The sequence below is a fragment of the Amblyomma mixtum genome, chromosome 3 (assembly GCF_055824585.1).
Source record: "Amblyomma mixtum isolate Tamu chromosome 3, ASM5582458v1, whole genome shotgun sequence".
NCBI classification, from domain to species: domain Eukaryota; kingdom Metazoa; phylum Arthropoda; class Arachnida; order Ixodida; family Ixodidae; genus Amblyomma; species Amblyomma mixtum.
Genome location: NC_143014.1, coordinates 312,963,903 through 312,978,897, shown reverse-complemented (window position 1 = coordinate 312,978,897; position 14,995 = coordinate 312,963,903). Strand labels below are relative to the sequence as shown.

The 14,995-nt window shown below is 47.2% G+C and overlaps 1 protein-coding gene and 1 pseudogene across 1 annotated transcript in view; both read right to left on the bottom strand.

The window, feature by feature from the left end:
• Nucleotides 1-14,995, bottom strand: part of LOC149355633 (uncharacterized) — a 430,506-nt pseudogene that overhangs the window by 38,340 nt on the left and 377,171 nt on the right.
• Nucleotides 9,071-14,995, bottom strand: part of LOC149355642 (uncharacterized) — a 78,103-nt gene continuing 72,178 nt past the window's right edge. Inside the window, exon 18 of the mRNA XM_089583965.1 lies at nt 9,071-10,702. Within this exon, the coding sequence (XP_089440091.1) occupies nt 10,670-10,702 (33 nt within the window). The 3' untranslated portion in view covers nt 9,071-10,669. The remainder of the gene's footprint in view (nt 10,703-14,995) is intronic.

Genomic DNA, 14,995 nt, shown 5'->3' with positions numbered 1-14,995 from the left:
CGTGGCCAGCAACCCCCTGGTTACAATGTCACTCGAGGCCGCCGCTAAAGACTGTGGCATGACGATCCCCTAAAAGCTGCGCACAACTGGACCAATCAGGGCGCCGCGCCACGCGCACGCGTGAACAGATCACTGGCACGCTGACGCTCGCTAGCCCAGCGAGCAGCCAGTCGATGCGCTGCTGCCGTAGCGATCTCGAAGCTCGGCTAGTGTCATACGAGACATGACGCCTCGCAAGCGACCACCCACAGAAGAGGAGCTCCTTGAAAGAATACGTCGATGTGCAGCCGCCAAGCGACGCCGATACGCAGCTAAGCATGATTCTAAGCAACAGCGCCTGCAACCATTGGCGTAGCCAGAAATATTTTTCGAGGGGTGTTATTCGCCGTCGGTAAAAAATAAAGACAGCCTGGGCCCAAACAATACCTCAGACATTTTTCTGCTATTAATAAAGCCGAATGGTTAGCTCGTTCACTGTAATATCTAAGTAAAAATGCGAGTGCACACAGGACTCCGAGGATTTGATTCGTAAAGAACATTTATTTTCTCACAAAAAGACATCGACACGAAAAATCGCAGCTATTTACAATATTTTCACATACTGCACAACGATAAAATTTCGGCTCTGCAACAAATTCAGCAACTGCGATTGAGTGCCATTTGTTAAAGGTACCCTGCGACGTAGATAAAGCATGAGGTCTTTATTCTTTGTATGCAGAGGAAGTGGCGTTGTGAGTCCTGCACGCGCAATGAGATCGCCGAAATCGTAATAGTTGATATTTTAATCTTCGCCAAAAATGCTTGTTTCGAACCGATGGTGTCGCAACGCGGCGGCCATTTTCACGAACGGAAATGAGGTGGCATCCAGATTGGGAGCTGCCTTTCTCATTGGTTGGGCGTCCAGTTGGCATATTGGGCCTTTATACTTGCGAAATGGATCCAAAATATTATGTCTCTGAGCACTGAAAGCTTTTCGCATGCCACAAAAACTGGAAAGAAGCAGTGAAAGCGAACGAAAACAAGAAGAATAAGAGGAAATCATCGCGGTGCCCCTTTAAACTTCTGCATGTGAACCTGCGCCGCACGGACGCAGAGGCGTTTTAAAAAAAAGCACTTTTTATTCGCGCGATAGTATATGATGATATGAGAACAATGCAAATGATGAAAAAGTCGGCTGACGTGAAAAGGTATGTTTAATTGGGTGGACTGTGCCTACAATTAAAAGGTGTGTCATACGCCTCGCGATGGCGAAGAAAAGTGTCTCTTTTCTGCAGTAACTTAGAAGCAATAATATATGGATGCGGTGTGTAAACAGCATCGGCGAAAAAAGAGGCCCAAGGCAACGCCCCTAAAATCAATAAATAAATAAATTGGTTCTTGAGGAAAGGAAATGGCGCAGTATCTATCTCACATATCTCATTGGGCACCTGAACCGCACCTAAGGAGAGGGTGCCGTAGTGGAGGTCCCCAGAATAATTTCGACCACCTGGGGTTCTTTAACGTGCACTGACATCGCACAGCACACAGGCGCCTTTTGCGTTCCGCCTCCATCGAAACGCGGCCTCCGCGGTCGGGTTCGAACCCGGGTACTCCGGCTCGGTAGACGAGCGCCGTACCACTGAGCCACCACGGCGGGGTCAACGTCCCTGCCTGCAACAGATGCTGGAGTCGACCGACGCCGATGCGCAGCGAAGGCTCAGAAGTAGCGGTGCCTCCAACATGCGGGAAGCCGCTCGACAACGGCGCCCGCGAAAACGCCGAGGAACACAAGGCGGGGCTCGAAAATATGCATTTAGTTGGCGTCGTAGTGTGCCAAAACAACCTCTAGTGCCGGGGCCGATGCCTACTTTGCGAACCACTTCACGCAGGACGAGCTCAGAGTGTCTTGCAGCGTGTGCGACAGACTGTGGTTTACGCCGGACTTCCCTCACACGAGATACCCCCGTTGCGTCATTGTGTTCATAGTGAGCTACGTCGCATCATGACGAATGCTCTCGCACTTTGTATGTACAACCAGCGTACTGGTTTCTACATTTTTTTTTGCCAAAGAACACGAAGCTAAGAAAATCGCATTTATAGTGCGCGTGCCAGCGATTCGGAGGTCGTTGTAGAGGCCTCAAAACAAAGATGGCGGCCGTCGGGGACGCGGTCGTGGGAAGCGACGGGCGCGAAATACTGCCGCATTTCGCTCCGAAATCGCAATTTCCAGGCTTCATAGGCTGCGAAATATATGGATACTTCACGAGTTGAAGGTCAAATTTAAACCTTTAAACTTCTAGGCAGGGGCTTATACATCCCGCATAAGCTTTTCTCAAATGTATACTGTATCCTCAAGCATATGAAAAGGTGAAAGCTGCCAATTAGAACACACAAACTTCCAGACCTCACTGCTGGGCCTGAGAAAAGGAAGTGCCCATACAGTGTATTGATCCCGAATATGCAATTTTCGCAAAATCGAAATTTTCGCATTTTTTTTATCATTTCAAGACTGGCGTCTCTCCTTAATTTACCTGCCGTGGTGGGCAGTTTATTCACAATCCGGTGGACAAGTTGCTGCCTGCCACGGTGGGCTGGTTGTGATGTCACAAGATTGTCACAAAACCACGTGACCTAAGTGGAAAGTCGTCCACACGCTTTTCCGCTGACAACGCTGCCAGATTTTCTGTGGAACGTGAGCCTTAACGCCTTCATCAGAAATCTTCTTATTTATTGAGCGCTCCCTGTTCATGACATATCTTGAATATTGTCTAAAAACCTACACTGAACTTACATCTTAGCGAAAAGAACTCTGAAGCAACTCCTCAATGGAAGCGGTACAAAACGCTGCTGAAGCGTTCTGAAAGCGAGAGACAATGACGTTAAGTGCTTGAAGATACCAAAAAAATTTTTCCGCTTCGTTTATCAAAGATTTCCTCTCCTAAATACATATATTTTCACAATACAGGCAAGAGAACGAAATGGAGAAGATATTTAACACGCAACCAAGCTCTTCCGAAAGTTGCTCAAGATATATGAGCAATTGTCTAACAATTGATCGCTAAATTATTTACTCTTGGCCTCTGTAATGCTATGTTAGTCTTGATTTCTAAAATTTAATCACAATCAATAGTTTATTCACGCCTTCTGAGGTCATTTCAGACCAAGTTTATTTGACCAATGTAATTCACGTCTATGAGTCTTAACTGGACGGATGCAGAGGGACAGTAAAAATTTTCCCGCCCGACTGCTTCACTACTGAGACCAGTGCAATCAGCCCCTAAAATGGCCACAATCTATGTTACAAGCTGCACTCGTGCAGAGCTAGATTCTCTGAAACAGAACAGACACCTGCATGGACCATTCCCCGTCCAGCCCACAGGGAATTAAACCAAGGTCACCCGTTATACTTCACCTTTGACACAAAGACACCACGGTGGCTCAGTGGATATTGCGCTCGGCAGCTGGCCCAAAAGATGTGGGTTCAGCCCCGGCCACGGCGGTTGAATTTCGATGGAGGCGAAATTCTAGAGGACCGTGTCCTATGTGATGACAGTGCACGTTAAACGACCCCTGGTGGTCAAAATTTCCGGAGCCCTTCACTACACCGTCCCTCATAGCCTAAGTCACTTTGGGACGTTAAACCCCCATAAACCTAGCCATAAACCATACTCTTTGACACAAATAATAGTTTGCACTAATTAATAAACTCACACTTGAATCGTTCTGTTCCCTTCTAAGAGTTTCTTTTTTGTGTTCACCCACAGTAAATGGTTACTATTCCATATGCACTCCTTTCCTACACCCACCATTGCATAATTTTAGTTTTCTCAATATTGTACACTAGCAGAATGCGCTGTTATCGTCTGCCGTTTGTTATTTTCCAGTTACGTCACTATTCTGCTCTACAGACTGGGGCAAAGCATTTGTAATGTGAGTGAACCAGCGCGCGCCCATAGGAAACAACCATTCTGGGATGCGAATGCCCATTTACCACGTTGTGAGGTCCGGAGAGCGTGTTGAACAGCTGCATCAGAGCACGACAGCATATACTTCATCTCACAAGTTCTTTGCAGCACTATGAAAGGTAAAGCTCACTCATCCAATCAGGGCCAAGGATGACAAAAGCAGTCCCTCAATATTTGAGCAGTCTTGTGACTATTTCTCACACAATTATTGCAGTAATTAAAAAGGTAGTTCAGGATGCTGTTTTGAAAGTACAACAGGCGTTTCATTCACCAGTTAAATCAGCAGCGAAAGACCGCACGAAAACAGCACTGTGGGGGCCTGCTGTGAAGTGTTTTGCCACCATTCATAAACCCAGCACCCGCTGAGTCAGCAGAGTCTCCTCTACGAAGCAGCAGGACACTAGTGCTCTTCCCTTTACAGAGATGGAGCCACTAGTTGCGGGATGGGGAGTACGGAGAAACACATTTTTCAGCGCACACCATTCTGATTGGTTCGGATCGTCGCAGCCTTCCCAGCGCTGCAAACGACTTGTCAGATGAAGTATAGAAAATATAGAAGGCTATGGCACAGGTCAGTAACTTATCACAGGTGTTGCTAGACAGCACGGGCTGTATTAAGAGCCATGCATATTCCCGTGTTCGCATTTCATTCAGGCCTTATAGTACTATCATGCTCAATATGACTTGCAATGCATCCAGAGTGGACCAGCTCAGGATTTCGCCTTATAGTAAAAATAATGCGCCCTTACACAGAGCACCAAAAATGCACAAACATTCAGAGTAGTTAGTTCTTTGCATCAACGGCTGTGTTAACACATTTCCAGCAGCCCTGGGCTCGCACTGCTTCAAGAACCGACCTCCGGTCACAGTTCATGTATTGCATCTGATATCGAGTGTGATAGTACATCTACTTTGACACTGCTGCTCTACACCACTCATGCGATCAGTAAAGCCGAGGCCATGGGGGAGCGGATCGACACAGTGACAAAGCGTCAGCGACTTGCCTAAAAGCTATCGCTGTTTCACGCATTATGCAGCAAGCGGGAAAAATTTTTTTGTAGCCTTAGGTATAGATGAACAGCAATAACAGAGGTAGCCTCTTTCTGCACACAGTCTTCTCAGGGCAATTAAGCGCACCGTAATGCTTTCAGTTTGTTCGCAGGTAGTGTACAGAAGGCATGCAGCAAATGCAAGACCACTATGAAAACCCTCCATTACAGAGGCAGTTGTGACGAAAAGTCCTCACATTTGCCCGTTAGTCATGTGGGCTAAGCAATGTTCCATAACAGCGTCACATATTTACATAGCTACTTCTAGTCCAGGCAACTTATCTTTCTGAGTATATAGGCTGGCTGCCCAATAAGAAATGTGCTGCTATGGTCCTGCAAGCGTGCCACTACAACTAGGATGCATCCTCTCCACATGCTCTCTCTGCATTGTTGGCACCAGAAAAACAACACAATGACACTTAGCAGTTCCATGTAACAACAATTCCAAGAAATATGCTTACAGTAAAACGCAGACAGCAATGCCTGAACTGGCCAGCAAACCTCTCAGGGAACAAAGCAAACGACATTGTCCCGACGCCTGTTATCCTTGGACAAGTTCGTGGCGACGCCCCAGGATGGCATCAATTTTGTGAAAATCGCCAGTACTGTGAATGAAGGGCATTGCAGGGACCCATTAGCTGAGCAACAATGCCGGCGGTTACGTTTGAAACCGAGCAAAAGAAGCATTGCGGCGCTAATGGAATGATGCTTTACATACAGACCAAATGCATTCACTTTCCATGACAGCTGCAGGAGATTATTTTGCCAGGGGCAGTGGTAGCAGCCAAAAAACAGTTTGTTGTTAAACTCCTGCGTTCAATGGATGACCGAAGAGAATGCGATCTAAGTGACTATGTAGCCCAGAAAGTGGGTGCTCTGGAAAAGGTACCACCTGTGCTAGTGTGATCCCAGCAGGCCTGGGAATGGGAGCACTCAAAGAACGGGCCCAGCACAGATTACAGTAAGCTAAAAGTGGGAGCTTTAGTGCAGGAGCTGGTAAACTTTAACCCCACTAAGTGTGCATGAAAAAGACTGTGCTACGGTTGGAGTGAGTCACTGTGAAATGCTTTCATTAGGTACTCGCATATGTTAAGGCTCTACTAAGCACACTTTAAAAATGCCAGATAAGCTTAAGAAAGGCCAATCTCCACTGAGGTGCACAAACTGATCACCGAGAAAAATTTATTTGATATTATTACAAACTGCGACATCACAAAGACGCTTACTCCACTTAGTCATCTACAGGCGAGGCATTCTCGTCCTCTGGCCGAACGGATGACTGGAGTATCTCTGAATACAGCAGCCGTACCTTTGACGCAGGCTGTGTATATGCGATGCCAAATTCCGGTAACTGGCATTGACTGTGTTCAGCCGCACTTCCAATTCCGCAACCTGCCTGCGCAGTTTCTCTTTCTCCTGGTCACAGAAAACCAAAAACAGCATGCACATGGCTGATAAACACAGCTAAACTTCAGGCTCATGAGACAAAAAAATTTGCAAATATGAAAGACAACAAATTTGCTTACAATTTCTGCGCTCACATGTTCAAGCTAGTTCCACAATGTTTTATTTTTGCAGCATTTCTAATACCTCACCTCGGTCCAATCATTCCCGATCTTTTGTCTACTTTTTGCCCAGAAAAATAAATCACTTACATTTCCTTGTATGAGCTAGAGGTCAGGAGAACATATTAACTAGCATTTGTTCTAATGAAAAAGCACTAAAAGACAAAGCACATGAATGCATCAGCAGAGACTGAGTTTGGGCTAGTTGATATTGCATAACAAAACAGTTGCACTGTGGCACACAAGAACTTAGACAGGAGGTACCAGGGAAGCCCAAATATATGACATGGAGTGCAAACTAAGGACTGATCATTATTCTTCTAAAAACGATTCATGCAAACTTAAATGACAGTTCCCTGGGGGGAACATTATTAACAATGCACATAAAGGCAAGAAAGCAAACTTTAAAAAATGACGCATGCACACATCCGCATTCGCAACACTTTTCTGCGTGTTATTCATCATAACAAGGTTGCCAAAACTTTCCCGTCGCATTAAAATTCTATAAATGTGGCTTCAGTACAGGCGTTATCATGCAGAGAAATAATATGCAACCAAAAACAGCCAACTCCTTTTAACTCAGGGCCATTGACGGCATACTGACGCACCTACCACCTTTTTCCAAAAGTATGTAATAAGCCTCTTTTAATCTCAGAATTCACATGGCCACCCGACCTTGCTAGCACTGTCGCCCCTTTGAAGCAGATCTCAAGTTCACGTCTCACACACTTGTAGCTGGTGGCAGATTTTTCTATGCTCCCTCAGCCTCTCACTCAAGCAGTGCCTTGTTTTCCCAGCCTGCTGGACAACGAAATCTTGTAGACGACCCCACCAGAGCACTATCAATTCTACAGATGCCTGACACAGCACCCTTGTGAATGAAGCTTTGTTTGGCCATTCGCTGCTTTGCACATCCTTCCAGTTTCTGAAGCAGAGAGACGACCACAGCAACGTTATACCTGCTAGCCAATTTTTTTTCGTTTAGTGATTAAGGCCACAAAACTACGATAGGACCGCCAAGGCTTTTTTCTCCTTACTTTCTGCTAGCTTGCTCTTTCTTGAGCCCAGTCTCCTCCGGCACTTTTTGGTAACTGAGGTAAGCAGTGTGTTCTGGTAACCGCTCCTGCAGAGCTACGACCTCTGGAAAATCAAACCCTTCTCTGCAGTGTGGCTGCAAGGCTTTCAATTAGATGTGGCATTTTCAGTATGGTAGTAACGCCGTTCCATTTCTCGTTTTATACATCCGGCATGTATGGTTCCTAGAGAATTCTGGCTGCATGTAAACATCGTAGTCAATCTTCTGCAGGCAAACCATATGTGCAGCTTAGACCTTCATGGGAACTGTGGAACAACTAGCATTTCCTGCATTCTACTTTCCGAGTACCCCTCTGCCAGAATGCAAACCCACATACCACAAACACTTAAAACAAATTTCTTTCAGAAATAGTGCAAGGATGCAGTTGCCCTTTGCCAAGTACTATTCTGTTAACAATGACTTGATGCAAAAGCCTATGCGTATTCTGCCTTTCTGCGGCACTATATATATGGCCATCAGAATGCCCCAAAATTGAGTTACAGGTGTATGTAATTCCAGGAAGAATGCGGAGTGTTTATTCAAGACTAAGGACCTTTTTAAAACTTGTGCAGTGAAATAACAGCTCAAAGTTGCGAATTCTCATAAACGAAAACATTTAAGGTGAAGCCATTTCTAGACAGAAGACAAGGTTAATATGTTCACGCTATGTATACACAAGAGAATGTGCTTCTTCTTTTACTTTCTCCATCTTTGTGGAACTGACTGAAAATTTTCATCCACAATAATGTGGGGCTGGTAAATAGAGAGACCTTTGCAGAGTAAAATAAAAAAAATCCTTTATCCAAGCATGACACATGAAGGTCATTTCCTGGCCAAGTGAAAAATCAAAGAGCCCAGGTGTTCAGGATTACACCTTAAGGCCCAACCTTAGAACTTCCGAAATCAGGTACCGTTGCCTGCAGTCTACAATAGTCAGGTGGAACAGTTTGTAGTTCAACACTTGGGTGTTTGCAGAGGCTCCCGGATAGCCCCCACTGTTTCAGAACTACATCTCAGTAAAACAGGCCAGGCCCCTGAAGCCAACCTCAGCAAACTTCACTAACATTTTAGTGAGAAAGCACTATTCCAATGGGTAAACCCCGAGCAAGATCATGCGACGTTTGTGAGCTTGTGCCAAGTATCTTGCGACGTTTGTGGGTTTGTGCAAAGTGAAATAAATAAATAAAAATAAATCAAACAAATATTGCCATGACTGGGATTCAAACCCACGGCAGAGCAAACAGATCAGCTTCGCTGGCCAGTGCTCGAGAGCACTAGGCTATCACTGCAGCCGAGCATGCCTCATGTCAAACTGCAACACTCTCGCGCTGAGTATTGAACATCGCTGTCTTCAGCAACTTCCATCTGCGGCGCGAAGACACAGAGAATACTGTCTTCATTGCCGTCGTTAGCGTTTATGCAGTTCTACTTTCGTACGTTTATAAAATTTAGACAAAAATTCTGTCATTTTTGGCTTATTTTTCTTTAACCTGATTATTTGTTCCCACCAAATGGTCCGAATTTAACACACGGGTAGCAGATAATGCGAAGATGTCGAAGGAAAATGATTCAGGGTTGTCCAGGTATGAGCTATCAAAAGAACACTCCAGTTCCTGGATCAAAAGTCAAGCTTTTTAGCTGACCATGTTCGCTGGTAGTTATCCCCCAGTTTAGAGAGCCGCTGCTTAATTATTGCTCAGCACACTAATAAATGGCGAAGATGTCACTTTTTCTTCCCTTAAGCACACACTACCGCTAACCTGTGCCCGTGCTCTGAAGCAAGTTATCTTATAGTACATCCAAAAGACTGAGCTAAGAATTTTTACCACATTTGAGATATTTCTAAGTCACTGGTACAACTGTGTACCCTTTTTTTTTCTACAAAACCAGTGGGGAAAATGGCTTGAAAGGGATGTTATTCAGTTCCTAGGGTCATTCTGAGTGCACTTTAGCATTTGTATGCATGTGAGTCATGCATGCAGCTAGTGCCTTTAAAGCACGGTACTCCATATTCCTATAAGCCCATTTTACACTGACACTACATTCCGGAGTGTCAGAACATCGCTTCTGCACTCATCGCAGCTTTGGTAACGCTGCAAGGAACTACTGAGATGCAGTATAGTACCAAGAATTCTGTCCGCTTCCTGTCTTGTTCTCAGTTTCTGCGGTCTTTGAAATGGATTCATACTGACTCAACGAACTGTTCACACCAATGGTACTGCCACAATTACACAGATGCTTCGTGCTGCTACCGTGAGGACTGTGATATACCTCCACCAAGTGAAGTCAAAGGAGTCATTGCAGTGTCTCAAAGTGAGAGGGACGAAATGACACTGATCCCTAAGGCCTGTAAAGAATTACTATATTTACACGAATGTAAGTCCCATAGTCCTCACTAGTGCAGTCGTCGTGATCGTTCGGTCCTACAGCACATCGTTCTAACGTCGTCGTCCAGCGAAATCCCGCACTTCGCATACAGCCACATCAAGAAATCACGTGGAACAGCTGGAAATTTTGCCTCGTTGCAGCCGCCGCACCTTTATCACCCTTTCTGAGACATCAAACTTGCGGCCCGGCGTGCAGTTTGTTTCTTCCGCGTTAAGAATGACAGCCAACGATAAATGAGCGCCGGACACTTATCGGACCCGGAGCACAAATAATGACTGACGAAAAACTACATTCAAAACTGGTGAAACGTGGCGGGCAGACGTCAAATGTGTCAAAGCCAAAGAGAGACTACATGTGAGCAGTGTCGGCTCTTCCATCAGCTACCGGCACTCCCCGACACCGTTGCCGTTCCAAGTGACGGTGCCGCCTCGTATGGAACAGAGGCCCTTCCACCAAGTATCGACACTTCCTTGAGCGCCGAGTCCGCAGTTGAAAGCAAAAAAAAAAACCTTGGAGGACGTTTGAGCATCGTCTTTAAAGATTAGAACGTGATAGCGTTATCACGCCACCGCTTATCAGTAGCCGCAATCCGCAGCCACGCACAGGAAGGGTGGGGGGTGCCAGTTTGCTGCTTATCGACAGCCGCCATCAGCCGCCGCGCACGGGGACGGGGTGCCGGTCCTGCGCGTTAACAGAGCAGCTGCTCAAGGCCAGCACCAAGAGGGATGCGGCGGAGCCCCACAGCAAAAATGCAATCACGCTGCAGCATCCCTGATATCGCGTTTGTCTCGCCTTATTTATGGTGCCATGCTTTGGTTGCGATTGTAAGTCGACCCTCCCCTCCCCCCCCAATCGAATTATCAAATTAAAAAACAAAACAGGTCGACCTACAATCGCGTAAATACGGTAGTGTTCTTGCTGCAAATGATAAAGCTTTAGTTTCGTTCGAAGAGTATTTCTGGAAGGTTCTGTGGATTTTCTTAATTTTCTAGAATCACACAATTCTCTAATATTTCCTAATGGGCAGACATGTCATGATAGCATAAAACCCTATTGAAACGTCTTTTTTTAATTTTGGAAGACATTGTGCATCACCCGAGAAAACGTGTCATTGAAAACAATCAAGATTTTGAACACGGAGACTGAAGAATGAAGTGCAAAGGTATTTATTGACCCTATCCCATACTAAAGAGGATGGTCACTACTAGTTGGCCCAAAGTCTCAAGCGCTTTTCTAGTACTCGTAATCTTCTATCATGATTTGCACTGCCCTTGGCTAGGGATGTGTGAACATTTGAACATTGCGAATATCAAAGCGAATAATGCAGTATCTGATTCGGGCTTCCAGGCTAATAGCAATAAATCGAAACCCTCGAATACTTTCTTCAAAGTTTCAGAATTAAGAAAACTAAGCTGCTGGAAGAAGCAGTCAACAAACTTATGTACCCCGACATTTCCGTGTGATCGCTCCACTCTGAATGTCAACACACGTCATGCGCACAAAGCGGCGGCAGTGTCTGCAAACTTGGCTGTCAACAACTGCACGGTTAGGCACGTCGTTGACGAGCACATGTGAAATGGCACAAAGCCCAGATACGATGCATGTTTGCTTTCGGATCTTGGCGTTGTGCCGTATCACATGCCGTAGCGGGAACTAGGCTGCACCCGCCATATGGAAGGCCTTAAAGACGAAGAATGCAAGCCTACCAGAATGCCGAAGGCAAGCGCACTATCGGTGTTAGCCTTCGTACTATTTGCGCTGTCGCTGGACATCAACTTCGAATCCGGTGATACCTTAGTTTACATCCTTAGTTAAAATTAGATGAGAGGTGAAAGGCCAGTTATTTTAAGAACCGCAATGAGAAAGCCAGCACTGCCAACTGTTTCGATGTGGGTGCACAGTCTTCGCTTTGAAGCGCACCGCCACTTTCTTGCACTCACCGTCTTGGCACAGCGGTATGCCTTCACCTTACTTCTGCACTCCCTTTTCACATATTAAGACTAAATTACTCGCCTCCTTACCTTACCTTAAACCTGCTCTTTCCAAGGATAGACGCAAAGGCACATCTGGCAGTGTAAGAGGGTGTGCTCACATCTCTTTGTGCCTCATGCTGACTCATTCGACAATGTACCTCAGTCCGGAGCAGCACAATGTTGCGAGGCTGGTCGACGCAAGGACCCATTCCAGAAATCCCAGGTACCGCGTCCTCCAACTAGTACATAACGGCGTGCCCCATTCCACTACCAGCGCGTGTGCGGTGCCTGTGCTGACAACTTTCCACTATCGAATAACACACAACTCAGGCCCTGGACTCCTTCAGCAGTGGTACGAACGCACGATCACATGTGCGCAATGAGGTCATGTGACAATGTGACGCGCGCATGAGGTCAGAGAAATGGTGCTATCAGATGCAGAGTGTTCAAAATTTCAGAAACGATTGTACACCAAACTCTGCGAGATGCGCAACTCAGTGCCACACAAGTCTGGAGTACGAATCGTGTCCTAAATTTCAGCATCCAAAAAAACTGTCACCAACTTAAATACGTAAAATCAGCAACATGTAAAGTAGAGCACTACACAGGCCACATTCTGAGGCCCGAGCCATGCCCGGGCTAGAGACTCAAAAGTCCAAGCCCGGCTCAAGCCTGGGGCTTCAAGCTCGGGCCAGGCTCAGGCCCGCTACATTACCAATCACTAAGCCCAGGTGTAGCCCACCAGTCTTGACGTGAGGCCTACCTGGGCCTGCTCCCGCAGCAGCTCAAGAGGAAAATTGCTCACTTTGTGCAAGCAGTATCCTGCCACACAAGTAAAGAAGTGGCTGGGGCCAAGGAGGTCAAATCACAATAGGACTTGAAAAAATTGGTTTGGTAAGCACAAAAAGAAGAGAAGATAAGGGGGTTCGCCCGCTAGGCTTTTTGAACAGTGATCTTTTCTGTGAATATTTCCAAAGTTGCGAAAGCTAAGTACGGCACGTGTCCTGTGTCATAATTTTCTCTGTGCTAGTAAAGTTTGCGCCTACAAATTTCATCATGGAAAGCCTCCAACTAGCCCAGCTTTCTATCCTGCCAAATGGAAAGGGTGTCATACAAGCACATAAGCTTTTGCTACTTCTAGATTTTTGATCAGTCATTTTTCATGGCCTGCGATGTTTAAGTTGTAATGAGACGACTCGCACAATTAGTGTGAACGGCCGGTCTTTGTTCAAGCGGTGCTGTTCAGCAGGCCAGCGTTCGCAAGCGCGCTCCCGAGCTTCGTCAGCTTCGTCTTCTATCTTCTTTGTCTCCTTCGTCGGCGCTAGCCGCTGGGGCAGTAAACCCCAACTCTCTTTATTACAATACCCCCGGGGTGAAAAGGCGCCATCCTGGCTGCCTAAGGGCTCGAGACGATGGCTGGGTCGTAGTAGGGCTTCAGGCGGTCTTGGTGCACAATTTCACGGCCGCGGCGGCGATTGTCAGACGAAGGCGTGAGGGGCTCGATCAGGTAGTTAACTGGGGATGTCTGCTGAACAACGCGATAGGGGCCTTGGTATTTGCTCAGCAGTTTTGTAGACTGCCCCGAGCTGGAGGAGGGCACCCAAAGCCAAACCAAGGATTGAGGAGCATAAGACGGCGGCAGAACGGGGGAAGCGGCGCGGGCGCTTTTCTGACGGTGCTGGTCGTGAGAAGTAAAGGAACGGGCCAGTTGACGGCATTCTTCGGCGTACGCAGCGGCTTGAGAGACGGTGGTCAATTCGGACGAATCGGGGCAGTAAGGGAGTATGGTGTCCATGATGGAGGAAGGCTCGCGGCCATAGAGAAGAAAATACGGGGAAAAACCAGTAGTGGCTTGCGTTGCAGAATTGTAAGCGTAGGTAACGAAAGGGAGAACTCGGTCCCAGTCTGAGTGATCGGCAGAAATGGACTTGGCCATCATATCGCCGAGGGTCCGGTTAAAGCGCTCGGTCATGCCGTTGGTCTGCGGATGGTACGAAGACGTTGTGCGGTGAACGATATGACATTCCCGAAGGAGGGCTTCCACGACGCCGGACAAGAAGACGCGACCCCGATCGCTGAGCAATTCCTTAGGCGCACCGCGACGAAGAATGATGTTCTAAGTATGAAACCGGCTACTTCAGAGGCGGTCGCAGCTGGTAACGGTGCAGTTTCCGCATAGCGCGTTAGATGATCAATGGCGACGATGATCCAGCGGTGGCCGGCGGCAGTACCTCAGCTACCTGCTCCTGGATGACACGCTGAATAGATGGCGACAGCGATGGCGTCGGGGTGGATTGGCAGGTAACCAGCGATAATTGACGAGCGACTTCCTCCCGCACAAACTGCTTGATGTGCTGAAGAAGTGCCGGCTGATCGTGGGCAGGACTGCCTGCTGCCAAGCTCGAAATGGTGTCGTCCGAGCAAGTGGTACGGCGGGTGACATGTCGCTGTTTGCGAAGCTCGTCGTAACTCTGACACAAAGACACCACGTCGGAAACGGTTTGGGGATCTTTAGACAACAACATTTGAAACGCATCGTCCTCAATCCCTTTCAGAATGTGTCGGATTTTGTCAGCTTCGCTCATAGATGGATTGAGCCGCTTACACAAATCAACGACGTCCTCGATATAGCTCGTGAAGTTCTCGCCGTTCTGCTGGGCACGACTGCGCAACCGTTGTTCAGCACGAAGTTTTCGGACAGCGGGGCGGCCGAACACGTCAGTCAGGCTGGTTTTTAGAGCCGCCCAGGTAGTAAAATCCGCTTCGTGGTTGCGGAACCACAAATTGGCGACATCGGTCAAGTAGAAGATGACATTCGTGAGCTTCCCACTTGTTGTAAGCACTCACGCGTTCGTAGGAGGCCAGCCAATCTTCTACATCGGTGTCGTCAGTGCCGCTGAAAATCGCAGGGTCGCGCTGACGGACGGCACCGGAACAGATGACAGCGGTGGGGACAGGTTGGGCCGAAGATTCGGTTGTCGTGGTAGAGCCTGGTAGCCTG